The sequence below is a fragment of the Microplitis mediator genome, chromosome 2 (genome assembly GCF_029852145.1).
Source record: "Microplitis mediator isolate UGA2020A chromosome 2, iyMicMedi2.1, whole genome shotgun sequence".
Classification (NCBI taxonomy): Eukaryota; Metazoa; Arthropoda; class Insecta; order Hymenoptera; family Braconidae; genus Microplitis; species Microplitis mediator.
The window spans coordinates 7,643,435-7,671,000 of NC_079970.1; the positions used below are offsets into that span (position 1 = coordinate 7,643,435).

Genomic DNA, 27,566 nt, shown 5'->3' on the forward strand with positions numbered 1-27,566 from the left:
AATTAATTTTAATGCAGATACGCAGGATTCAAAATTTAAAAAATAATATTTTATTGAGCACATGGGATTCAGAATTGAAAAATTAAATTAAGTGTACACACGTGGGATTGAAAATCGAAAAAATAATTTTTAATCAGAAAGGGGGAATTAAAAATTTAAATATTAGTTTTGAATTCGACACGTGGGATTAAAAATTCAAAAATTAGTTGAGTACATAGTTGTTCATTTATTTTTTAAAAAGGCGGAAAAAATTATTTCTTGGTGCAAAAATTTTTGCTCACCCCAAGAAATTTTTTGCATTACAAATTGAATACAAAAATTTTTTTCGGGCAAGGAAAATTTTTTGAGGTGACAAACAATTTTTCGCGCCTATAATTTTTATTTTTAATTTATAATACAAAATATTTCTTGCACCAAGAAATCCTTTTTTTTGGGGCCTTTATAAAATAATTGAAATATAATGTAGTTTATAATATACAATGATTCATTTTATTATTTATTATTAATATTACAGCTGCGAAATGTATCTTTTATCACTACCACATAGATAATTCATTGTTATTACAAATAAAAAATATATCGCTTATTTATATTAGCATTAACTAATTATTATGTGATACAAATAAAACTGTCTTTCTTTTAACTTCAAGTGATGCCGTCTTTTTTTTTTCAGCCAAAAAATTTTTTCGTGAAATTAATTGTAATATTTTTTTTTTAAATTACAAGTTTTATTTACAAATGTCAGAATTTAGACTCAAGTGGTTGTAGCACTAATTGGTCGTACAGTTCAGGGAGTATGAATTCATAAAAAATTATAATGAAGCGAAAGGAGTCAAATTGGCCAGCAGAGATCGTTAATACTGCCAAGGTTTCATTGAATGAGGAAGTGGCATTCGATGATGTCGATCAAGAAATTAATGGTGGTGATAAAGCATCCGAGGTGAATGTATCCAGCGACGATGAAGTCGATGAGGATCTTGAGGCCGAATATCAGAGGCTTAACAGTATCCTGGATCTACCAGCAGATACTTATTCTCTTACACAATTCAAAACAAATCTTACTTTGTCTAAATATGATGCACGTTCAGGTTCTACTCATATGTTTATGCATAAATTTTCACCATTTTCTCGTGGTTTACAAGTAAATATATACATAGATTTTTTATTAATAATAGTATACTGTAAAAAAAGCGTTGTTGAAATGAACTTACACCGGTTTAGTAGTGTTACTTAGCGGTGTGATCTAACCGGAGTACATCAACTCTCGGAATATGAGGGTATAAGTATTTCAAGACCATACAAAATTATCGTTAATTGAGATAACAACAATTTCATTACCTATAAAAAAAAGCAATTTTACTTTAATTAAATTGAAAAAATTGCATAAATTTTTGATCACATCAAATTAAATATTTAGGAACAATAGTATAATTATTTTTACTATAAGTTTGATATTTTTCAAAAGGTAATTGATTTAAGGGGGACCACTAGCGTGAAATTTTGAAAAAACCAATTTTTTTTTGCATGCTTCGATAGTCTATACCTTTAAAAGTAACATACTAGAACTTGAATTACATATCTTGAATAGTTTTTTTGAGTTACAGCCATCTGAAGAGCAGCTTATCCGTTCTCAAAAATACATTTTTCAAAATTGTTGCAGTTATAACTCGAAGAAAATCATCCGATCGATTTGATTCGAATTGCAGCTTCTTTTATACATGTTTCTACTTACCATGAACCTCCAGTTTTTCAATCGAATCAAAAATGTAATTTTGGCAGTCCAAAAATCATCGACTTTTCGCGCGAAATTTGAAATTTTTTCTAAAAACTCCACCATTTTGTGAGATCTCAATTTTTTTCTTAGCCCGAGGGTCATGGTACAGAAAATATCTTTTAGCTTAATAAACTTTTTGGTTTTTTTTTTTTCATGCACTGTAAAGGTCACTGCTAAGCAGCTGTGGGGAATTTTTTTCGAAGCATTGAGAGATTATGAATAACTCGCTGAATTTTGAATTTTTTGGTCCAAAATTTTTATCTTATATTCATTATATATCGACAAATATATCCTTGAAACAGTAAAACATTCCATGCAGTAGTTTTCTTTAAAAAAATTCCCAAAAATCATTTTTTTTTGGCGGTCGCACTAGTGGTCCCTTAAAGATGATAAATTAATTATTGATAATTTAATTTTTCTCGTTGATCTAATTTGCAAAGAGACTTGATCCATAAAAATTTTTTCCCATATTTTATACAATAACATTAACATGTAAATGTGGACAAAGATTGTCCAAATTTCCTCATAAATCGGTAGGGCTGTCGCATCATTAATTTTTGAAACAATAAAATAAATTTTTTATATTTGAAATACAATTCGACTTCTGATACTTCAAGAATAGAACTAATTTTTTTTCACATCGGAAAAAAATTTACCACCGCTACCGGTGTTATTCCAATACCGTTTTCGGGGTTAAATTGAACATGGATAACCTTAACACCGAGATAGCGCGGACTTACGCCGGTTTTTTTACATTGTAATAGATTAAAATTTATGCAGAAAATTATAATTTAAAATTAATTACAAGAAAAATTATAAAAAAAATTGAATTATTTATTACTATACTAATGAGTAAAAACACTTTCAGGGTGCTGCGATAGCAATCGCCGCGTACGTAACAACAAGTCTGTTGAAGGCTCAACTCTGGAACGAGATAGTGATCGATCAAATACTTGAGGACGGCGACACGTACTACTGTAACTCTTACAAACAATTGTTAACTGAAGACCGTCGCGCTCTAACAGTTTGTGAATTAGAAAACTCTCTAATTATTCAGCAAACTCATAGAGCTAAAATAATAATCGGTGATGCCGTTTACACGGGAGTATTTCGTCCAGAAACACCCACCGATTTACATTTAATAAAAGCCTTGAAATTATTTTTTAATAATTACTCATCAGGAATTCTGACGTCAGCTCATTTAAATATATCTATTTGGCGTGATAACAATTACAACATCTTCGATGCTCAGCCGAGATCTGATAACTTGGTACCTGATTCAAGCGGAACTGCTAAATTGATAATACTTCCTAATCTTGCGTCTGTATTGTACATTATTTTAGAAAAGAGTAATTTAAAAAACGGTTACTTTGTTTTGTACCCAATTAAAATTGTCTCGGTCGTAAGAATCGACGATAGCGAGTCAGTATCACAAGATAATTATAAATTTAAAAACAAGTCAATGCCACCAGAGATTAAAAAACATTCAAGTGGTTATGATATTCAAGGTCCCCGAGCTCTTGTCAGAGCCAGTATTCATATAACTCATAATAATGTACCTGAAATAATTCGCGGTCACTCCCATCTTATTATCGCATTGAGCGCTTTAATATATTCACGATTAATTAATGCCAATAAATGGACAACTCCCGTTATTGATTTAATTTTCAATCAATCTCACATATATTTTGTTGATTTACTTCGCGTTCTTAATAAAAAAATTGATCATACATTCAACTTATCAATTGACGAAATATTAACGGATATTTTTTTGGGTGTCTATAGAGCTAAAATTAAAATTCAAGATAATGTTATTCCAGGACAAGCGAAAAAGGCTAAAGGTAAAAGCAAACTTACTCTTGAAGATGGAATAAGTGAATTGTTTACGACTTACCAGTGCGGAGTTTTAGAAATTAAAAAAACATTTTACGCTCTATGGAAAAGCGGCGATAAATTTTATTTTTTAGATCCATTTGGTTGCGATCGTCAAGGATTTAGGGTCGATGAGTCAGACGCATCGTCAGAAAATCCTCTAATAGTTGAGCGATTTAATGAAGCTGTTGCATGCGTTATGATGCATAATTCAATAGATGAACTCGTTGAAATAATTTTAGAAAATACATCAAGTACTGAAAAAGATCCTTTTATTTTACATGGCATTAAAGTTCTTTATGTTAAAGCCGAGACTGAAGGTTTGGAAAATGAAATTATTTATCGTGAACCCAAAACTAATCGTCGACCAGAACCAGAAGTTGTAATCCCTTCTTGTGAACAGATTGCTAAGCAAATAAATGTTGATGACGTACCTAAGCCACGTGCTTATGCTGAAAAGACTAGGGATAAAGAAAATCAGTATCCGGAGTTGTTTGAAAATGCGCACAGTTATTTGATGGAGAAAGAAAATTTAATTAATGAAAATAATGAAATTTATGAGAAAAATAAATTTTATAAGGTTGTAAATCCACGACGTTTAATATTACATGCTAGCAAAAATTGTTTTGCTGAAGATTATGATGAAAGTTTACGAGGTCGTCAAGGGTTATTAATGGCACTCAGTGCAATGTTGTTTTCAAAATTAAAAAATTCTTCATTGTGGACTGGGTATGATTTAAACAAAATAATGGATCTTGGTAATCAAGTTTGTTTCAATTTTTTAAATAAAAATTCTGGTGAAAGTGATGAAGAATCTGAAGAAGATGATGATGAAGATGAAGATGATGATGATGACGAAGATGAAGACGACGATGATGATGATGAGGAAGAGGAAGAGGAAGAAGATGATGATGAAGATGAGGAAGAGGAAGATGATGATGAAATTTCTTACAAAGACATTTCGAAAATTCCTAACAAAATAAAGTTTGAAAAAAATACATTAAATTTAAAGAAAAAAAAATCAATTATTGAAGGAAATGCTGAGCCGATAGTTAATATTGGAGAAGCATTGGAAAGATATTTTAAAAAATACAATGAACTGATAATGGAAAATAGAGAACTGGTTTATGGAATATGGAAACAAGATGGCTTGTATTTTTTATTTAATCCTTATGGATCTGATGAAGAAGGCTGGAGATTAAGGGATTATCCTGCTTCATTTGCTGTTACTGACAGTATTAATGAATTAGTTGATTTGCTTTATGGTATCCTAGAGTTTAATGACAGAAAATTTGTTTTTCACTTTGTACATGTACAGTCTGTACAGCCGAATAAATATGTCGCAGATGATATTGAAGAGCCTAGCATATTTGAGAAATATCAGACCATATTTTTACCTCTGACGGATGATGATTTGTTGGCTTTGGAAGAAAGTAAGAAAGAAGAGTTTCAAGAAGAAGAAGAAGAAGAAGAAGATGATGATGATGATGATGATGAGGAAGATGACGATGATGAAGAAGATGACGATGATGATGATGATGAAGAAGATGAAGAGGAAACTGGAGATGAAGAAACGAAAGATACAGATGACACAGAAAATAAACGAGAAGAAATAATAGAATTAGATCCTTTGCTAGAAATTTCTGAACAAGAGCCAATAATTTCACCAGATCAATTAAATTTATATCTGTTGACAACAAATGTTAATTTAGAAGAAGAAGAAATAAGTATTGAAACCAAAGAAGCACTTGAATATGAAAAACTTAAATACAATCATCCGCCGCCTTACGTACTTCCGAATGAAAAAGTACTTGAGATTCTTTTATCAGCAAAGAAAGCATTACAGTCAGTGCCTTCTTTAGTATCTTGTTTTTCAATCGATTCAAAGTTAGCTGTAAAAATGAACTTTACGACTACGGATTTACCACCGGAACCAATTGCCGTAAATACTTTAAAGGAAAATAAATCAAAAATGATTCGTTTGTCGTTAAACAAGTATTTTTATTCACGAATTCCGCCTGTTGGGTACACACCCCTGCGAGCTATTAATGAAAAGTTTATTCATGACAAAAAGGAAGAGTCAATTAATCACAATAAATCCATCCAAGGAATTGAAAAAAGAAAAAGTAATTTTGTTTCGTATAAACAAGAAATTCCTGGTGATGACAACGCACGAATTAGTCCAACAATTATTCCTCTTGGGCCAATTATTCAAACGCCTACGCCGGTTAAAAAAATAAAACCTTGTACAGAAAATAACCAGACACGTAATTTATCTAAAAATTATGTTAAGAATGAATTATTAAATAAACTTATTTGCAATACGGAAGATGTTATTTTTGATTTAATTTTTCCAAAATTTTATTCTGATGAATATGACGAAACATGTGAAGATGAAAATATAAAAGAAGATTTAGATATTGCTGTAGAGAAAGATGATAATGAAGAAGAAGTAAAAGAAGTTTTGACAGAAGTACCAGAAATTTTTGTTGAAACTGCAGATAAAAATTTGATAGTTCGAGGCTTTGAGTCTTTAAAAAATCGCGATAGTAAAAATGATTGTCAATTCAAATCATGTTTTTTTGCTGCGATCTTGTGCATTTTAGCTAAAATTCAATTAAGTTTAGAATTTTTCAGCAATGATTTAATAGACGACTTAATTTTAAGTGCAGAAGAACTTTTTGGCGAAGCTGGACTGTCAAAGTATCTGCTTCAACGTTGGTTTTACACGATACAAATTTTTGGAGTAGGATTTAGAATATTATTAAATCAAGAAATTTATGCTGAACCAGATATTTATGAAGTCGATGAACTGTCGCGTGTATTAGAAAATTTTTTTAAAAACAATTCAACTGGAATTATAGTTTTCGAGAATGCATCATTTGCATTTTGGTTTTCAAACAATCGTTATTATTTATTTGATCCGTATTCGTGTGATGAAAATGGGTCCGCTAATGAAGAAGGCCTCGCGTGTTTTCTCGAGTTTCTTTCGATGGAAAACTTGATCAAAAAAATTCAATCAAACAGTGGGGTTGATATTTTCATGCCTTACAGAATTTACACACTCAATATAAAACGCTTAGAATGGCTGTCTGATAAAAATAAAAAACGTGTAAAAAAGAATAACAAAATTGCAGAACTTGTTACTGATGATAATCAAGTGACAGAAGAAGAATTTATTGAAGAAATAAACGAAACTATATCGGAAAATTCATCACTTATTGAACTGTCTAAATGGACTAAAAGCAAGAAAATAAATTTGCTTGACTATGACAAGGAAATTAATGGTTTTGCTCCATTAAAAAATTTAAATGCATCAATTTTCGAAGTTAAAGTAATAGAAAATGATATTACGCGACTTAATAATCCTCCATTTAAAATGATGAATTTTTCGTCTCCGTCTCAGTCTTTGTCTGCTGATAAAAAAGAAGAAGATCCTTTAAGGCCTTTAGGGAACATGACAAAGAAATCCCCAAGTCCATCAGAATTGATGACAATGAGAAGAAAGCCATTTGACAGAAAATTCAACCAGCACTCTATTCTTTTACTCCCACTTGATTTATGTATCATGGCATGGTCGTGTATTCACGAGCCTTATTTGTGGGGTGCAAGAACAATTCAGTCAATATACGAAGCCAGTAGAGATTTAGCTTTTGACAGTATTCTTGCAGCTCAAGATTCATCCGTAAGTGACATGACAGACGGGCTTCTAACTGATTTTGATATCGCAAATTATCATTTTCACGCTGTTTTCGCTCCTATACACACCGGTATACTTTACAAAACACAGGGATGGAATTTAGCAATGTCACTTGATAAAATTTTTACAACCCCTATTTATACAGGAGCTACAATCGTATGCGGAAAAGCTCATTTGGGTGTTATGAAAATAGGCGATAATTTTTATCTATGGTGGGCAAGTATCGGTGATAAAATATTTAAAATAATTACATCGACTATTTTAGAAGATTTATTGAAAATAATTGTTTTCGTTATTGACGAATCTGAAGAAACAGAATTTAAAATAAGAATCATAACTATTTCTTATGCTCAAAAAATGGACCCTGATTGTTTGGACACATTCGGTTTACATGATTCATTAGTACCCACTTCTTTGCCTCAAATTCATCGTAGAGATAGTGAAAATTATAATTACAATTTGAAAAATATTTTGCGACCAGTATTACCGCGCTATCACCCAATTTTCATTATTGGCACAGTCGGCTATCAAAATTTTGAACAAATAAAAGAACCCAATATCAAACGTTGTTATTTTGCTGCCTTACTTTCAGTTCTAATGAAACGTGACATAATAAAAAACCCCGTCGCGAGTGTAATTGATAAAATAATTCAAATTGCTGAGAATATTTACCGAGAATTTGAAAACCCGAAATATCACAGGGAACATATTATCCGAAATGTCACTATAATGAATAGAATTTTTGATTTTCGCGACACCGCATCTCCTTTGCACGAACTAGCTCCCAATCCTGACAATAAAAATGATAATTTTAAATTATTAAAAAAAGAACTACAAAAACACTTTAAAAAATACAATGACGGAATTTTACATTTAACGAACTGTTGCTACGGTTTTTGGTACTCGCAGTCAACGAATACTTATTATTACTTAGATCCTTATAAAAATAATTATCAGGGCAAAAGAGTAACTAACGGAGCCGGTTGCTTAGGAATTTTTCCTTGTATCGACAAAATGATAAAAGCTATTTTAGTTAATAGTGTCCAAAATACAACAGGTTTTTTTATTCACCGCATTAACGTCGAATCAATAAACGTTTTGAGCCGGGAAAAATTTATCGAAGATCCCATGTGGGTTTATTTAGATTACCATTGGAGTTTCAGTCATTCATTGATGTCCGATAAATTTAATTCCAAGTCAAAGCGTAAAAAAAATAAATCTCAAGTGTGTAAATCACTTAGAGAATTAAATAATGATGATAAATTTGATATTAAAATGTGGAATAATTATGTCATTGAAGTTCCTAATTTGATTTACTCAATCTGGGGAACTATCGGCGCTTATGATAAAAGATTCGGAGAACGTGGAGGCAAAAATCAACCGGCTATTTGTGTAACGGTACTTGCAATGCAGTTTTTATGTAATCCGTCAAATTGGGACGCATCGATACTCGATTCATCAGTAATTTACGGTGATTTTTTTTACATCGATAGTTTTAAATCACGGGCGGGTAATTTTAAAAATTCAAATGCATTTAATCTCAACAAAAATTTAAAAATATTACCGTACACTTGGACAATTGACTACGGGGCTCCGAAATGTGGAGTTTTATATGGCGATGACGGGAGATTGACCTTAGCAGCAGCGCTCAAATTAATTTTGAATGAATCATCAAATTTTTTGATAAAATGTGCTAATGCAGTCATCGGTGTTTTGTCAAAACCCGACGGTTATTATGCCGTTGATCCCGGCTGGACCGGACCGCCTTTATTTCAAAGACATCGCGGCGCTATTTATGCACTACGTTGTAGAAATATTAATGCTCTTGTGTATGCAATTACTAAAATTATAAACACTAATCAGCGGGAAGAATTTTTTATTTTACCTCTCAAGTTTTATTTCAAACAAAGTTGCAATGAAAGTCAAACGTCCAAAACAATAAACAATAAATTGTTTAATATTAATACTAATACTTACCCTAGTGTTGCCAAGGATTGTAGAAAAAATTTAAGTATTGCTGGTAATGAAGACATTTATACAAGATACCGTAATAATGTCAAACGAGGTCTTGGTTGTAAATCAAATGGAGAAAATTCTCATACGCCTTCACTTGTACCGCAAATAAATGCCGCGTCATTTAAAAATATAACTGTCAGTACTGACTGGCATAAAAATATTGGAAAACGTCGCGTTAATTTACCGAAAAATGATTCAAAAAAACGAAATAAAAACGCGAGTAAATTTTTGTCTTGCGATGACTATCCAAAAGTTGTAGATTTTTTGAGTAATAAACCGGAAGCTCCTCAGAAGACTAAGAAATTTTTTAGCAAACAATTGAAACAATCTGATGAAATTTTACAGCCGATTGATTATTATCGCAAACGAAAATTTTTAAATGATAAAAGTAAACGGGAATTTAAGATGCAGACAATAGATATGAGGGATGATTATTATAAAAATTATAGGCATCGAGTAGCTTTCAATTTAGATGACACTATTTATCATAATGATAATGATGGTGGTAATGAAGAAGAAGAAGAAAAAGAAAATGAAGAAGATGGAGAAGAAGAAGAAAAAGAAGGAGAAGGAGAAGAAGAAGAAGAAGAAGAAGGAAAAGAAGAAATTGAAACAAATGAAGATTTATCATAAATTTTATTGTTATAATCAAAAATAAAAAATTAATAAAACATGTACAAAATAATATTTTATTATAAACTTATTATTATATTTATGTATATTTATAATATTGGACGGTTGAAATGGCTACACGCAAAAAACTGAATTATAAAAATTAATAATTGATAACTTAAAATTTGTAATGTGGTCACAATTATATCTCATTTCAAACAGCAATTTCGTGGTTTTATAGAATAAATTATAATTATCTTATTTTAAATATTGAAATTTAAAGTTTATATGCAAATAAATCATGTTACAAGTAATAGAAATTACTGTTTGGTAGATAAAAAAATGAAATTATACTAATTTAACGTTACAGCTTCAACATTCGCTGTTTGAAGATTAAAGTTTATGGTAAAAAAGTAAAAAAACATTCAGTATGATAAATAAAATTTTCAATGTCGAGCAATTGATTTTATAAACATCGTTACACTCAGAAAATTGAATAATAGAAACTACTATCTAGTTATGGTAAAATTTCTATCATAAATCCGATAGTAGTGAATATTATCTAGATGATTGTATAAATCATCTAGATTGTAACATTCACCATATTTATAATAATTGTTACGATCCTGTATGTTAACTAGAGTTAATTATTGTTATTTTTCTAAATAGTTATATTTATAATCCTGATGGTAACAGTTAGCATCAGAAATTATAATTGTTACCATCCTGATAGTAACTGTTACGAAATTTATCGCAGAAGTAAATATTATCATCCTGATAGTAAATATTACCATTCTGATAGTAACTGTTATCATCCTGATGGTAACTGTTACCATCCTAATGGTAACTGTTACCATCCTGATGTTAACTGTTACCATCCTGATAGTAACTGTTATCATCCTGATAGTAACTGTTATCATCCTGATGGTGACTGTTACCATCCTGATAGTAACTGTTATCATCCTGATGGTAACTGTTATCATCCTGATGTTAACTGTTACCATCTTGATAGTAACTGTTACGAAATTTATTGCAGAAGTTATCATCCAATAGTTATTAATTCTATAAAAAAAAATTATAACACTAACTCTTTTTGGATTGAAAAACGTTCCAATCATTCTAGATAATTGGAATTTAAAATTTAGCATAATAAACACAATTACTTAATTTTCTGAGTGTATATAATTATAACTTTCTTAAAATTGTCGAAAGTATATATTAAGCGCATTAGTTTTCCTAGTTTGAAACAATAAAATTTTACTTGTGTTTGGTCTTCCAATGTATGTGAAAGAATTAACCTAAAATTATTGATGCGACTATACCTTCATAGCAAGATGACGAATTTTATCATTTCAAACAATAAAATTTAAAGATCAAAAGTGACTATTTTTTTTTTCATATCAATATATGTTAGAGAATCACTTATACTTTTTCGCTGTCAATATTAAGTATATATTATTAATGAATTACCTTCTTTGATGCGGGTTTATCGTTCAAACAATAAAAATTAGTGAAAATCCGAATACAATTTATTATTTATTTTTTTGCGTGTAATTAAGAGTTTTGAATATTAATTATAATTATAATTATTGTAATAATAGTAAAAATAGAAATTACGTCTTAAGTTAGAGGCTCTTAGACAGAGTATCATTTAAAATTATTAATATTTATATTCAATAATGGCTTTTTTTTTCCGTTGATTATTATGACATGACATGTAACATCAGGATATAACAATTTAAATTCCGAGACTGAGTCTAAAAAAAAGTATCAATAAACTTGATTAACATTTATAATTGATGATACAATTGTTGTAAAAAAAAAAAAGGTAATTAAAAAAAAAATTTCTAGACAATATTAATTATTTTAGTTGTTAGATTTTTTCAAATTGAATTTGATTGAAAAAATATAATAATTATCTGTTGATCGAAGGTTGATACATAAATTACTCCCGGCGTTATATTGTACGTCATTGGCTCTCAATTAAACACATAAGTAATATTTAATTGCCGATCTATTACAAAATAAAACTTTTATGTAACCAAAATGTATGTTCAATATCGTGTTTTTATATTTATATATATATAGATAAATATTACTAATTATTAAATAATTTTACTCCTCAGTGCTTTATAATATAAACTTTTAGTAATAATTGCTTATGAAATAATTAAGTACGTCAATAATGCTCGATAAAAATATATATAATTAGATACAACTGATATATATTTTTTGCTTTTCAATTGTCGATGGATTATTATTATTAGTGTTGTTGTTGTTTATTTATTATTTATGTATATAAAAAGTGCTAAGGCCATTTGGATACTTTAGTGTTTGTGACGGAGCATTTTATTTGAACATTGGTGCTTTTTTTTGCATTTAAAAAAGAACAAATAAAAAAAAAAAAATTTTTTCCGTCGACCAATTAATTTTTAACTGTCGGTTCTTCGGTGCCATCTGTTTTAGTGTATAAGATTTCAGCGTACTCGGTTTTATCTTCACTGACACGTCGTGGTGGAGTAGGATTCGGCTCTCGTGGTGTTAAATCTAGTTCTGCATAAACTAGACCGCCTTCTGGATTTACTTTTTCGCCATTTGATTCGGGAATCTAAATCAATGAATAGTAAAATTTTTTATTATAATATAAATTTATTTTATTTATCATCGACTTTTAATTATAATTTATTTATCTGGGCTTGTTATTATTAATTTTATTGACACAGTAGTAGAAATAAACTCGAAGTGGGTAGAATACTCTTCCCCTCTCTCCCTCGCTCTAATTAACATTAATAATTATTTTATATATAATTATTATTTCATTTATATTTATTGTATTGGATAAAACTATTGAAGGAAGAAAATAACGATGGACTAATCTGGAGAAAAGACACAGATAACAAAGATCCTCAAGGACCTTGAGAAAGTTTGAAAGCAAGTTTTTTTTATAACCAACATATATAATAATAATAATAATATATATATAGAGAACTAAAAATTACGCGTAGTTTGATTAATTACTTAACTAAAGGGTATTTTATAGCAAAATTGTTTTTATTGTCAACTAATAATTTTTGGCAAAAACAGTTTCAAATTTCAAAATAATAATTGGATTATTTATTTTTTTAATGAGTAATTTAAATTGTTTAGTTACAGAGCGATTGGCTTAGGATTTTTTTTGAATTAATTACGTACTATTTCAATGATATATTTATGAATAAATGGTCAATAAAATTGAAAACATATTATTTATTTATTTTTTTTATTTTTACAAATTTGAAATTTTCAAATTTCCGCGGTACCACAATTTAATTATGAATAATTTGATAAAATATTGATGATAAGTGAATAAAAAATTGATTTTATGTATTCTAATTTTCATGTCTGAAAAAAAAAAATGTTATTCGAAAATTTCGGACGATAAAAATCACAATATAAGTCAGTGGTTTCAAGTTTTTAAGCTCTATTACAAGAATTACATAATTTATTAACTATATCGTTATGTAATTCTTGTAAAGTTTGAAAAAGTCGGAGTATGCAGCCGAAACGGTACAATTGTGATAACAAAAAATAATAATTATAATAGAGATAGTAGAAGCGTCATATAACTTTTATATAAAACAATAAATTTGAGATTATACGAGAGACCGCGCACGACGAGATACTTAAAATTTTTTTTCTCATCAAGTTTTCATACTCAATTTTCAGAGTGATACAAAGTACCTGGGATATAAAATGGGACACCTTAAAAATTTAGTAAAAAATATAAAGCTTAAATTTTTTTTAAAATTGTTTTTTAATACTTCAAGAGATTACGAATTTTTCACGTAAAGAAATTTTAAAAATTAGAAACAAATATCTTCTCCCAAAAAAAAAATTTTTTATCAAAATTATTGATAAATTACTATACAGATTTGTTGAATATGACCGAAATGAAAATATGTACGGTAGTTAGGATTAGAAAAAAAATTTTTACATATTCTGACATGTTCCGCTACATTTACTATATGAAAATTATTGTAAAATAGATAAAAACTAATTGTATTTACTTAAAAGTATCAAAAGAAACCATTACTCGCAAGATGTCTAATTTTGTCTTAATCTGTTCTATATATATCGCGTTACAAATTCCAAAAACACTTATAATTTCATACGCATTTTTGACTTTTCACTTAAATGATGCGTTCTTTTAAATTTCAAAAATTTTTTCTGTCAATTTTTAACTAGAAAATAAGTCTACAAAACGATTGGTAATGAAAAAAAAATTTTAAGCCTTTTGGCTTTAGGAAGCTCTTTAAAGCCAAAATAGCGTATTAAAAATATGTCCTTTTGGAATTAGTAACGCGATGCATTAATAATACGTAAGAAAACTGTAAAACATTAGCAGAGTAAACGCGGAGTAAATCCGGAGTGAATGAAGAGCGAATGACTGTTTATTTATTTAATCCCCTCGGAGTGACATTCACTCCCAAGGGGAATTTAATTTAATATTAAAACTCTGAATCGGAGTGAAATAAAATCCAAATTACTCTGCTGGAATAACAAACTCCCTCTTTACTACGCATGCAGATTAATTTTTTTTAAACTCCGGAATTCTGAGTTACAGTGGATTCGGATTGAAATAAAATCCTTAATCACTCCGAATTCACTCCCAATTTTTTACAGTGTATAACAAAACATCCTCACTAAGGTAAGAGACCTAGTACCCAATTAGAGAACTTGTGCCCGATCACTCATGTATTTGTATATCTATATTTACTGGATTTTACTAAATCTAGATATACAAATACATGAAGTGATCGGGTACTAGTTCCCTGATCGGTCTTTTATCTTAAATATTAAAAAAAAAAATTCAAATCAATTTACTTTTTCATCATCAACAGTAACAACAGTCTTCATTGTATCAGTATCAGAACCAGAAACTTTGTCCTTGTTTCTCCGGAAAAGTTGGGTGAGCATAATTTTAGGTCTTCTTGGTCTTCCAGAACCACCCGCATCCACCTCAGTCCTCGAGTAACGTCCAGCACTTTCAGTATCGCTTCTAATACGCAATTTTAACAATTAAAATACACATAAAAAATTTTTTTTCAATCATAGTTAAATGATATTCAAAACTATTCAGTCGTTTAACATTAAACACAAAGCTTGACATTTATTACGGTCAGTAAATCGATATGATAACAGGCAAGTTATATATATATATATGAATTTTTTTTCTAATTTATTAATAAACTATTTTTTATTATTTATTATTGTTTTTTTATGTTCATAATATCGTGCATTTTTACTGAAAACATGTTCTTCGAGACACCCGATACTAATTACAGAGTTGGGAATTATTCATTTTTTTTACTCTAAATAATTTATTTATTATTATTTTTTTTTTTTTTAAATCAATGTAGTTATCAAAATCATAATTATTGATGCGGTAATGTGTTATACATAACAAAGATGATAATTTATTCATGTAAAATGACATCCAGTAAATTGTTCGTTATTTATGTACATAAAGAACTTGTTTTTGTAATGCAATTTTATTTATTATTTTTTTTTTAATGAATTAAAACGAAAAAAGTGAGTAATTAATATCTGGTGTTACGTGTCACTAAATTGTCTTGTCATTTACAAAACAAATAAATAAAAATTGTAGTTAATAATTATCATTAATAATTTTCAATTAATAATATTTTTATTTATAAATTAATTAACTCGCGTTAATTTGCTAATAAAATATTCATTAACGGCTGTGAATAAATATGTATATTAATTAAGATTATTATGTAGAAAAAAATAACATTTTTAATATAATTAACAATTGGAGTAGTGAAATGAATAATTTATACGACAACAAATGAACCAGCGAATGGAAACACCAAAGCAAAATTAATAATACATAATTTTGAGGACAATGTAAAGCTTTAATTTAAAGCACTTATTTTTAATGAAAAAAAAAATTATTTATTTGCTGCAAGAAGCGTAAAATTATTTAATAAAAAAAAAAGTCAAAGCCTGAGGCAATTCTGCAGACGCGGGAAAAAATAAAAAATTCTTGCCTTTGCCCGATACTGACGTCGGTTTTTGGTTTGTAGAAGCGAAGGAGTCTAATACTCGCTGCTGGATCAGCTATGTCTCTGAAAACGTGTGCAAAACTAAACTCTACGAGTCGTGTAAATTATTCTATTCATTTTATTGATCGTCTAATTTTATATAAATATATAAAAAACGCGTTAGGAGTTAGCCCATTATTTTATTAATTGTCAAGCATTTAATATAAGTACTTAGTGCTATTAATATTTTTAAATTAGTAACGAAATCATTAAGCTCAAAACAAGTGTAAATTATCTAAAAAAAAAAAAAGTTATTCTTTTTTAAGCTGTTTTAGTTTTTTAAACGAGAATCGAATACTTACGATTCGCCGATATTCCTTGTTGTTAAACCACCTGGAAAATAAGTTATGAAATAATATTTATGACTTTTTTTCGAGCATGAATAAATTAAAAATATAGTAAACACGCCCTCGTTTTACGAAGATTTTTAAATATTTAATTTTGAGGAGTAGAAAATAAACCTTAGAAAAATTTTACCTACATTATAATTGTTTTCGATACATTTAATTTTTTTTAAATTCTTTAGTGTGCGACAACTTTTCCATTTAATTCAATTTTAAATATTATCATTGAAAATTGTTTACTTCATTTAAATGAAAAAAAAAGGATTAGTTTAAAGCGTAGTAACTAATTACACAAAAATTTATTGGGCACCATATAAAGGTTATTCTTAGACGATACCTCTCCCAATTTTTAAATATGTCCGATGACTCAGTTGTTATAACCCTATTTCATTTTGTTAATGAATTCAAAATAAATTACAGCATTAATTTAAAACAGAGCAACCTAGTAATCATTTCGCTACTCTCTAAACATGAATTAGTGAAAATAAGTGAATATTCGCTAATTCCAAGAGCAAACCGAACTACTAATTTCAAAAAGTGGTTCGGTTGGCACTCAGAATTAGTGAATATTAACTTATTCCACTTATTCATGTTTAGAAAGTAGGATATACAGTTTTAAAAAAATTATTTAGAGCTGTTTTGAATTTTCCCTGTAACAAAATTTTAACTTACAAAATTTGAAATTTCTAATTATAATCTTGATATGAAAATTTAACTGGAAATTATTTAACGAATTTCGTAATAAAAATTTAAATCTATATCTTAGCGAAATAATGACGGCATTGTATTTTCTTTATTAGAGTCATGTGGGGTAAGTGTGCGCAAACTTGCTCTACATGACTCTAACTAATCAAATATTAATGCGGTTATTACCGCTCAGGGTCATTGGTGAAATTAAAAAATGGCGGGAAAGGAATGTCTCCTAAAAATAACCTCAATTTAGAGCGTAGTACTAATAAGACACAAATTTTTGGGCGCCATATTACAGGTTAACAGAATTAATGAATGGGTTAATCTCATTAACTAAGTAAATTATAAATCAAAATTTTATAGAACGAAAGTTCAAATTCAAATACTTAAAAATTTTCTAACAAAATTGAATTTCTAAGGTTTATCTTATTCGTCACTTATTAAACTATCTAAAAATGACACTTTCAACTAAATCTGTAAATGGGTGCATCCCCTTTTTAGAAAATCTCATAGAATTCTATAGGCTCTCATAAATTCCCATAGAGATTTTATAAGAATGAATGAGTTCTATGAGCTGCTACAGTTAAGTATAGGGCTTTATACATACAGCTATAAGAATCTATCGGATTTTTTAAGCAGGGTCAGGTCTTTTACTCCCTACTGGTTTCAATCGTTTGGAATGTCAGTCATTATAAATAAAAATAATATTTTTATATTTAAAACAAATGTATTCGTTTTCTTTATTTTATTTCAAAAATCATATACTTATTTTTATAATAATTATAATTATAATAATAATAATATCGTAAAAGCGATGAGTTAAACATAACTTATTACAATGTACTTTTAATAATTAACTTTTTCATTCATTTTATATTAACTTCCATTTTAAACATTACATTTATTGATTTTCTGTTTAATTAAGTTATTTTTATTTGCCTATTGCATTGTATCTATAATTACTGATAAAAAGTTATTAAAATTTTTCAAATAATTAAATCCGACGTTCATAATTAAATCATTACTCATTAATTACCTCAAATTGTTGTTTTTATCGAAATATGTGGTTGCAATTAATTAATTACTAATTAATAACTTATGAATACATAAATATAGGATACAATACCATATATATATAAAATAAATGTAATTAATAAATAATTTACTAATTAAAATATAGTAATTAACTTATTGTTTTACAAATATTTTCCAGAGTTCCCATGTAGCCAAATAATTAATTAATTACTCAAATTTTTTAATTGAATATTAATAATAATAATAATATTATTTCAAGTTATGGTTTATGATAAACATGTATACTCCATTGTATGGCCAACGATCATGCTTTTATTTTTTTTAATTTTGTATATATATTTATTTATATATTTTCTTTTATTAATACAGTATTAATTGAGTACGAGTTTCTACAATCTTTATTTTTATTTATTTAGTTTCTTTTTTTAATTAATAAATTTATTAAAGCGAGTCACTCTCCCCATTATTATTTAATTAATCGACTTAAGTCGCCTTCATATTTGCAGTTGTAAATAATAATTAGCACGACCATCCAAAATATAGATTAACATATCATTATATTTAAATGTAATGAGTGATATATGATAATAATAATAATAATAATTATTATAAAAATAATTATAGCTTACAATATTAATAATTAATAGTAATTAAACAGCTGAGTTAAGTAGTCGTGTTTATTTTAACTCGCAGTTAAATTTATCGTAATAATTAATTATAATTAATTAATTAAAATACGAAAAAATAAATGGTAATGTACGATAATAAATTTTGTACATTCAATACGTTAACTTTAATATCTAATTGAAAATTACCCGAGCTTATATATTTATATAAATTTATATTAGTTAATATATATATTTATTTATTTATAATATAATCACTCCAACAAATATAGTTATTATTTATAATTATAAAAGATTGCGTTTTAATAAAAAGTAATAAATAAAAAATTATAAATGTTTTACTTTGAGTGATACGGTTTTAATTTGGGAGAGTTAAAAAATTTAAAAACTTATTCGTTACTCACTCTGTACTCGGGTGCCTTTGGCAGTGTTATCAGTATTTATTTTTTTTTGTTTTGTTTATTTTATTTATTTTCATTACGTAATTGGACATGTGCATGGGAAAAACTAGATAGTACTGGTTACTGTTCTGCACAGTAATCGACGAACAGTACAGGGTAAAATGCATTTTAATATGACTGATTCATATTAGAACATAAGTGAGCCATAGCTTAACACGTACTATTACTTTTTGAACAGTAACCAGTGCTGTGCTACACAGTACATGAAATATATGACTGGTTACTGTCAAAATAGTCACCATTAACATCCAGAACAGTACTCAGTCCTGTCTTGACATGAACGGTTACTAAATTCATATGTGTCTTTACTATTCTTGGGTGTCACGCCTAAATAACCGCAGACAAAATAACCGCGACAAAATAACCGACGACAAAATAACCGTATGACAAAACACACAAAAACCATGATAAAAGGACGGTTATTTTGTCGCGGTTATTTTTTCTGCGGTTGAATTGTTACGCAACCGTATTCTTGACAGTAGAGGTCTATAATTCAAATCTGTCAAGTATAGATTTTTAAAATTTCATTTAAATTATTATTATTTATATTTAACTTTTTTTTTTAACAAATTATTAGTTTAATTATCAGTTTGTAAAACGCACTGACAGAAAACTATTCAACTATAGAGAGAGGTTAGAATTGACCTCTACTGTCAAGAATAGTAAAGACACATGTGAATTTAGTAACCGTTCATGTCATAACAGGACTAAGTACTGTTCTGGACGTTAATGGCGACTATTTTGACAGTAACCAGTCATATGTTTCATGTACTGTCGCACAGCATTGGTTACCGTTCAAAAAGTAATAGTACGTGTTAAGCTATGACTCACTCCTGTTCTAATATGAATCACATGTTCAAATATATTTTTCTTTATACTGTTCGTCGATTACTGTGCAGAACAGTAATCAGTATCTAGTTTCTTCCGTGTACTATTTTTAAAAACACCGATTTTTTAAAAAGTCCATATTTTCATTTATTATAATAAATTTGATACTTGTTTAAAATTTCAACATTTATTTGAATATTTATTTGATATTTATAAATAATTAAACTCTTAGATTACACACAATAAAATTTTCAAGTGATTTAATTATTTATTAATTTATCAATCTGTTTCTTTTTTTTTAAATAATTTAAACCTTTTCCAACCCTGCTTTGTACCAAAATTTAAACCACGATGCTCTTAACTCTCATCGCTCTTAATTTAAAATCATTTTAAATTCACGTAATCTCAAATTATTATTTTTTAAATTATCAATTATCATAATAATCAATCACGTTTATGATTATTTATATTTAACTCCATCTAATATACCTCCATTATTTATTTAATTTTTTTTTACGACAGTGTCAATTGAAAACATCTAAAATTTTTAATTATAGTTACTTTATTTAATCATCAATCTTTACTTACTTTTATTATTTTCTATAGATATCGTAGTACGTAACCAACAGTTCTAATAAATTTTTTTTTAATTCGTCTGTATTTAATTAATGTTTATTTAATATTTACTTTTAAATATGAATAACGGCATGTCTACGGGCAATTGAAATGCAAATATTAAATTTGTTTATTAATTAAGATTTTTTAATTATTAATAAATTGCAAAACCAATGCCGTTGACATATATAATCATATTTATATTAATTATCACTATTACTTCGGTTTCGTACCACAGTATTTATAATATTTATTTATTCATATATTTATTTATTTATATATTTAATATTTTATATACAATATATATGTAGATAAAAAAATTAACGGACAGATTCTGTTGTTTGTTTTATTAAAAAAAATTTTATCATTTCCCCCACACATGAGATCATTTTCCCAATGGAATTAAAGACTAAAAAGTTTAAATTGTGCTCATGAATTGCCGGGAGAGTTGATGGAATTTAAAAGAATCTGTCGCGTCTTTTGTGTCTGATGTAAGTGAAAAATGTGATTCCGTGTCTGTCAATGACAATAAAAGTAAAAATAAAAATTTTAAATGACGAATTAAAAGTTTTTTAAAAAATTCTAATTTACATTTAAACGTGATATTTAAATGAAATAAAACTTTTTTTTTTTTATTTAATTGAGCAGATAAATGAATGACATTACAAAAGTACAAAGAAGATTATTGTCCACGTAATGTGAGATATTAATTTAAATCTACTCTTTTATTTATAAACTTTTAACGGTTTGATTTTAAATTTAAATAAAATTTGTATTTTTAAAATCGGCAGTTTGTTTTTTAAATTATTTACCAAAGTTTTATTTTATTTATTTAAATAAATTTTTTTTATTACCATTTACAACATACAAAACGGCAGTTATTTTTATTTTATTATTATTATTATAATAAAGTTATTAAAGATAAATGACAATAGCAATAATTATTAATAGTAATAGTTACAGTAATAATAATAATTGATAATAAAAGGCTTCAAAGTTACAATAAGAAAAAAAAATTCCTTCTTTTAATTAAGGATTACAATAATTATGGAATGTCTTGTTAATTATATTAACAATATATCAATACTTTTTTTTATGTTTTCTTTCTTTTTAGTGTTATAAATACTGTGCACGTAACGTTTCCATAAAAAAAAAATACAATTTATATTCGTTAGTACTCTGGCGGATCCAAATTACGGTAAATTACCAAAATTTACGGTATTTTTTACCGTAAGAACTGTATGCTTGTGTATTTTTAGAGCTTTTATAATGCAATTCTTCACTTTACGGTAAAATACTACGGGCTTTCCGAACTTTTACTGTAATTAGCCGCTGCCTTACTGCCAAATTACGGTAAAAATACCGCAACGTTACCGTAGAGTACCGTATGTTTACCAAAAATACCGTAGTTTACCACAATTTGCGGCATTTTTACCGTAGACACGGTATGCTTTTATAGTTCTAGTGTTTTTACGGTGCAATACTTCACTTTACGGTAAATTACTGTTCTCTTATTGCAAAATTACGGTAAAAATGCCGTACGATTGCCGTAAAGTACGTATGTTTACCGAAAAATGTCGTATTTACCGTAATTTGCGAAATTTTTACCGTAAGCACAGAATGCTTTTCTATTTTTAGACTTTCTACAATACAGTTTTTCAGTTTACGGTAAAATACATCATTGCTTGCCACAATGTTGCGGGAAATTACCGCCATATTACTGAAAATTTTCGGTAAAAAATACCGCACTGTTGCTGTAAGGTACCGCAAGTTTACCAAAGCCCGTATTTTACCATAAATTGAGGTATTTTAACCGTAAACACAGTATGCTTTTTTTATTTTTAGTGTTTTTACGGTGCAATACTTCACTTTACGGTAAATTACCGCCACAATACTGCAAATTTACGGTAAAAATACCGCAGTATTGCCGTATGCTTGGCGTAAGATACCGTAAATTATGTTAATTACCGTAATTTGGATCTACTAGGGTAAATAATCATCAAAAAAATGATTTCACAAAAAAAATAAACCAACCATTCGTTAAGTAATTTTTTTTTATCTGTAGATTCGTCTAAAATATGAGTAAAAAATTTACCATACACACAACACACATTCAACACAAATTACAATAATGTCTTTATAAAATTTTACTAAACTTTAAATACAATGAAGAAAAAAAAAAGTCATTGAGATTTTTTGAACGTTACGTTAAACGAGATTCAATAATTTCAAATTAAGATCTATTTAAATCTCACTTAAATACAATGGTTATGAATATCATTAAAAAAATACATAAATAATTGTTTATACTTTATAATATTAATAATAATAATTATTATTATAAGAAAAGAACTAATAAATTTTAATTCTCAAAATAAATTGTATCTCTTGGTATTAAATTACTGAGGCTCGGAATATGCCTATTGGCTTTAAGAATTAAATTATAAACGTAATATTAACTAAATCTAATCAATATTAATATTAAATATCGCGGTAGCCCGATCTCTTTTACGAACACATTTACAAATAAAAAAACAGCTGCCTTAATCAGTCTATCGCGATTAGATAATATTAAATCTGCTCTTTATTTAAATGTTGACAGAAAAAAAGAAAGAAAATTCAGAAAAATGAATTACTGATAAAATTTGAATATTGATAAATCCGGCGGCCGGTTACTCGTAAAGCCTCATTATAAAAAAAAAAAAAATCACAAAGAGATCGTCGCGATCGTTAGTAAATAAAACGTCATTCTCGTGCAGACACTTAATTATTATTAACTATTAATAATATTATTATTTATTAATTAATTAATTAATTATATTAAATTATTTATTTTATTTATTATTATTAATTGCACGAGAATGACGTCTTATATTTTAATTGTCTTATCTATTATGTCCGGAATTAAATCCAGTGTAATTAAAAGTGGTGCACTTTATAATAGATACAAATATGTCGTTAATTGTTTTTTTTTTAAATTAATATTATTATCATCAAGTGACAATAACGAGTGCAATGACGAATCAGCTGGGACTAAATAATATGATATTATTTATACTGGAGTGTCGGTTTTTTCATCCTTTCTCTTGATATCCTTGATTTCGGTGCGTCCATTAACGTACTCAGTGCTGGCATGAATTGGATTCTCTTGACCACCGTGTGGTATTTTTTCGTCAATAATATGCTGATCATTGTGGTCATCGTCGTCATCATCACCAGGTGTTATGTGAGCTTCACTTCCGGCACCAGCATTACCCGCAGCTTCTTCATCACCACGTCGTCTCGCTGTAACAAGCAACGCCAATCATCGGTCAAGGCAATTTTGTGTGAATATATCTATTAATATATATAAATATATACATATTAACTAATAATATCAATAATAATTATAATTAAATATATAGAACAAGTAACATCATAATATATATGACTATACTTGTTGTCCATTATCATATTTTTTTTTTTTTTTTAGATAATGGATTTATAAATTTTAATATATATTAATTTATTACTATTGTGTTGTAATTATATTTATTAAATACAATATGATAATCGGTGCAAATCTAATGCATGCGAATATTCATAATATTTATATGATGTATGATATTTATTTATTAATATCCCGTGTAAAAAATATTCGTTCTAAAAATGTTCCAAAAACGTTCATGACAGTAAACTTCCAAAATTGAGACAAATCTCAACTTTAAAATGAACATTTTTGAAACTGAAAAAACAAAAATAAATTGATTTGACATTTTTTTGAGTTTGATATACATTAAAAAAAAAAGGAATTAATTAGGAATTATGAAAATTTGCGTCTCTTACCAGAATTATTCAAATATGAGGCAAAAAAAAAGGATTTGAAAATATTTGAGTATTTTTCGATTGACTTTTATTAGAACTTCTTGGGAAGGTCAGTTTTTTTCACTATTTGAATTATTCAAAAATAGCCCAAAAAAATGAGTGATTGGAACTTATCAATTCATCATGAAATTGTCACTCGTGTAAACAAAAATTGTTGAAAAAAGGTTAAAAAAGTGTTGACTATTCTAAACTTCAAAACGTGAGACAATGACGAACTTTTTTTAAAAGATTTTCAAACTTCCCGGGAAAAAAGTTAAGATCTGCATTTTTTCTACTTCTGCCCAGATCAAATTAGATCTGTTCAGATCTTGACAGACTGATTTTTAAGCAGAAAGCTATGTAGATCTACTTTAATCTGAACAGATCAAGTCAGATCTGTGCATATCTTTTCATAGATCAAATTCGATCAGATTTGATCTGATTTGATCTACGCAGATCTAAACTTTTTTTCCCGAGTTCTGAAAATACTCAGAAAAAAAAATAATTGACTTATTACTACACATTAACATTTTTCAGTGCAAAATACGTTCAGATAACACTAATTTTGAACTATGTCTGAACTTTTTTCATTTCAGCATAACTTAATAATATTCGTATATTTATTGATTTTTTTCTTCAATTTTCAAAAGTTTAAAAAACGTTCAAAAAAAGTTCATCGATGTGTCACGTTTTGAAGTTTAGAATAGTCAACACTTTTTCGACCTTTTTTAAACAATTTTTTTACGCGGGCAATTCAAATCCATTTTGCTTAAAAACTTTCAAAAAAAAAAACCCCGCAAGAAAAGTTCACCTTAATTGAAAACTTTTCACACTTCTAACTATTTTGAATTTCCAAAAATGTTTAGCTCAAAGTTCAGAATTGTCTCAATTTTGTAAGTTCACTGTCAGAAAAATTTTTAGAACAATTTTTTTTACACAGGATTAATGTTATTTAAATGAATATTCGGTTATTGATGATTTATTATTTAGTGCAATTTAAAATAAATAACTATTTTATATTTTAAATATAATATTGTGATTTATATGTATGATACTCGGTTATGTATAGAATAGAGGATCAAGCAGCAGTGTAAAATAATTTTAACGATGATGGATGATAACTTTTTTTTATAAATAAATAAACTGACATATATTTTATTTTTGCAAACACATGCCATGTATTCAAATTATAAATATTAATTCTTGTACGAGCAAATACAGGAAAAATAATTTTAGAGGTAAATAATAATAATAACAATAATAATAATAATAGTAATAAAAAAATCTAAAATAATCACACTTGCCTTCGTAGATAATTAGCGGTTGCTTGTTACAATAATTAATAATACGTTAAAAAAATAATTAAAGGTTTATTTTTCTACGGACTTATTTAAATTAATGCCTATTAAAGCTTCTAATTTTGTTTAAGTGCTCGAGTTTTACACTAGATGTCTAGGTTTTTAAGCTTTTGCTGCGCTTGAAGTATACATGCGGTTTGTCTTGATAAATAAATTATTTGTAAACCCATGCGATGGTACGAATATTTTTGAATGCGCATGGATTTTGGTTTTTAAAAATCTGATTGTGTGTAAGGGGTTTCAATTACTTGGAAAAGCTCCATGCGATTACTATACTGTCCAGTTTAATATTGGGCGGGGAAAATAACCAGGAGAAAAATAACCAGAGTTTAAAAATCCGAGTAAATATATAAGGATTCAAAAATAACATTCTGATAAATTTATAAAAAATAATTCATAGTATAATCGTTTAAATTTTTAACGGGTGTAAAAATGTTTATAGAAATTCAAGACATTTGTAAGAAAATAGCTATTTTCGATACGTAGGATTAAAAAGAGGGTTTGCGGCATGCTTGGATTGGCGACACAAGTCTTGGGTTATGCCGCATTCTCAACGAGAACGAGTACATACATCTTTCTCGCACGAGCGAAGCGAGTGCGAGAGAGATGTAGGTACGAGTTTTCGTTGTGAATGTAACATATCCCTAGACGAGTGTTGACAATACATGCATACCGTATCCCTCTTTTTAATCCTTTGTATCGAACAATATTTTTTATAACGACTGCCTTTAAAGTTTAATCGAGAGGAATTCAATCATTTAGAGAATAAAAAATTACCTTCTAAATATAAACAATTGTACAAGTGTAAATAATAACAATCTATTCATGTTTTATTTTTCAATTGAATTCTATTAATTAGTTTATTAATTTTATTAATTAAAATCTCTGACTGTTTTTAATAATGTGAAAATTTTTATTGAACGATTAATAATATGATAATAATATTATTTTCACAATACAAACACACAAGTTATGATATTCAATAAGAATAAGAAACATATGATCACTATGCAGGTTTCCAATTGTCGTCTTTCTATTTGCGCATGTGCGAATTTCAGGATAAATGCGACAGTAGGAGTATATGGAGAAAAAAGTATCACCATCTTTTTCTAACTCGAGTGAACGACGGTTGCTAGGTAATTTGTATACATTTCCTATAGGCAATTACTTTTCAGCACAGTAAAATCATGCTGAAAAGTCCAACAGCTGATTTTTCGACATCGTTCTATAGTTTCGTCGAGCTATCGAGAGAAAGACCTATTTTACTCGCGCCACACGACGCTCGAATATTGAACTTTAAAGGCAGCAGTTATAAAAAATAATTTAAATGTCAAAAATTTTTCATACACTGTAAAAAATCGGGAATGAATTTGAAGTCACTACGGATTTTATTTGAATCTGAATTCACTCCGTCACTCAGAATTCCGGAGATAAAAAAAAATCACTCTGCATAAGGAGTAAATAGGGAGTTTGTCTTTTCAGCGAAGTGATTTCGGAGGAATCTGGATTTTATTTAAATTGACATTCACTCCGATTTGGAGTTTTAATATTGAAGTAAAGTCCCTTCCGGTGAATTTTGCTCCGAGGGAATTAAGAAGCGTCTATAGTAATTTTTGTCCGAGTTTTTCTCTCAAACAAAACCTCTAAATGCAAAATTAAGAGCTAAACTCGATGCATTACTCTATTAT

The 27,566-nt window shown here is 27.9% G+C and overlaps 2 protein-coding genes across 6 annotated transcripts in view; one reads left to right on the forward strand and one right to left on the reverse strand.

Annotated features, from left to right (window-relative positions):
- Positions 1-724: 724 nt before the first annotated feature.
- On the forward strand, positions 725-9,995 carry LOC130663894 (uncharacterized). The gene is made up of 2 exons (XM_057463445.1): positions 725-1,141; positions 2,643-9,995. The coding sequence occupies exons 1-2, from the start codon at positions 818-820 to the stop codon at positions 9,993-9,995; spliced, it is 7,677 nt and encodes a 2,558-aa protein (XP_057319428.1). The 5' UTR covers positions 725-817.
- Positions 9,980-27,566, reverse strand: part of LOC130663895 (fasciclin-3) — a 200,416-nt gene continuing 182,829 nt past the window's right edge. For 2 of the 5 annotated variants that reach the window (XM_057463447.1, XM_057463446.1), the window contains 4 exons: positions 16,381-16,411; positions 16,025-16,102; positions 14,838-15,012; positions 9,980-12,582 (listed from right to left, as the gene is read on the reverse strand). In XM_057463447.1, the coding sequence (XP_057319430.1) occupies positions 12,400-12,582; positions 14,838-15,012; positions 16,025-16,102; positions 16,381-16,411 (467 nt within the window). In that variant the 3' untranslated portion in view covers positions 9,980-12,399. Of the gene's footprint in view, positions 12,583-14,837; positions 15,013-16,024; positions 16,103-16,380; positions 16,412-19,216; positions 23,963-27,566 lie in introns of those variants that run through there. The other 3 variants (XM_057463449.1, XM_057463450.1, XM_057463448.1) reach the window with 2 other exon arrangements.

Bases quoted from the DNA above. Each gene is read 5' to 3' on its own strand.
- LOC130663894 (XM_057463445.1), top strand. From the start codon at position 818: ATGAAGCGAAAGGAGTCAAATTGGCCAGCAGAGATCGTTAATACTGCC. The intron at 1,142-2,642 runs GTAAATATATAC...AAACACTTTCAG, and splicing joins CATTTTCTCGTGGTTTACAA to GGTGCTGCGATAGCAATCGC.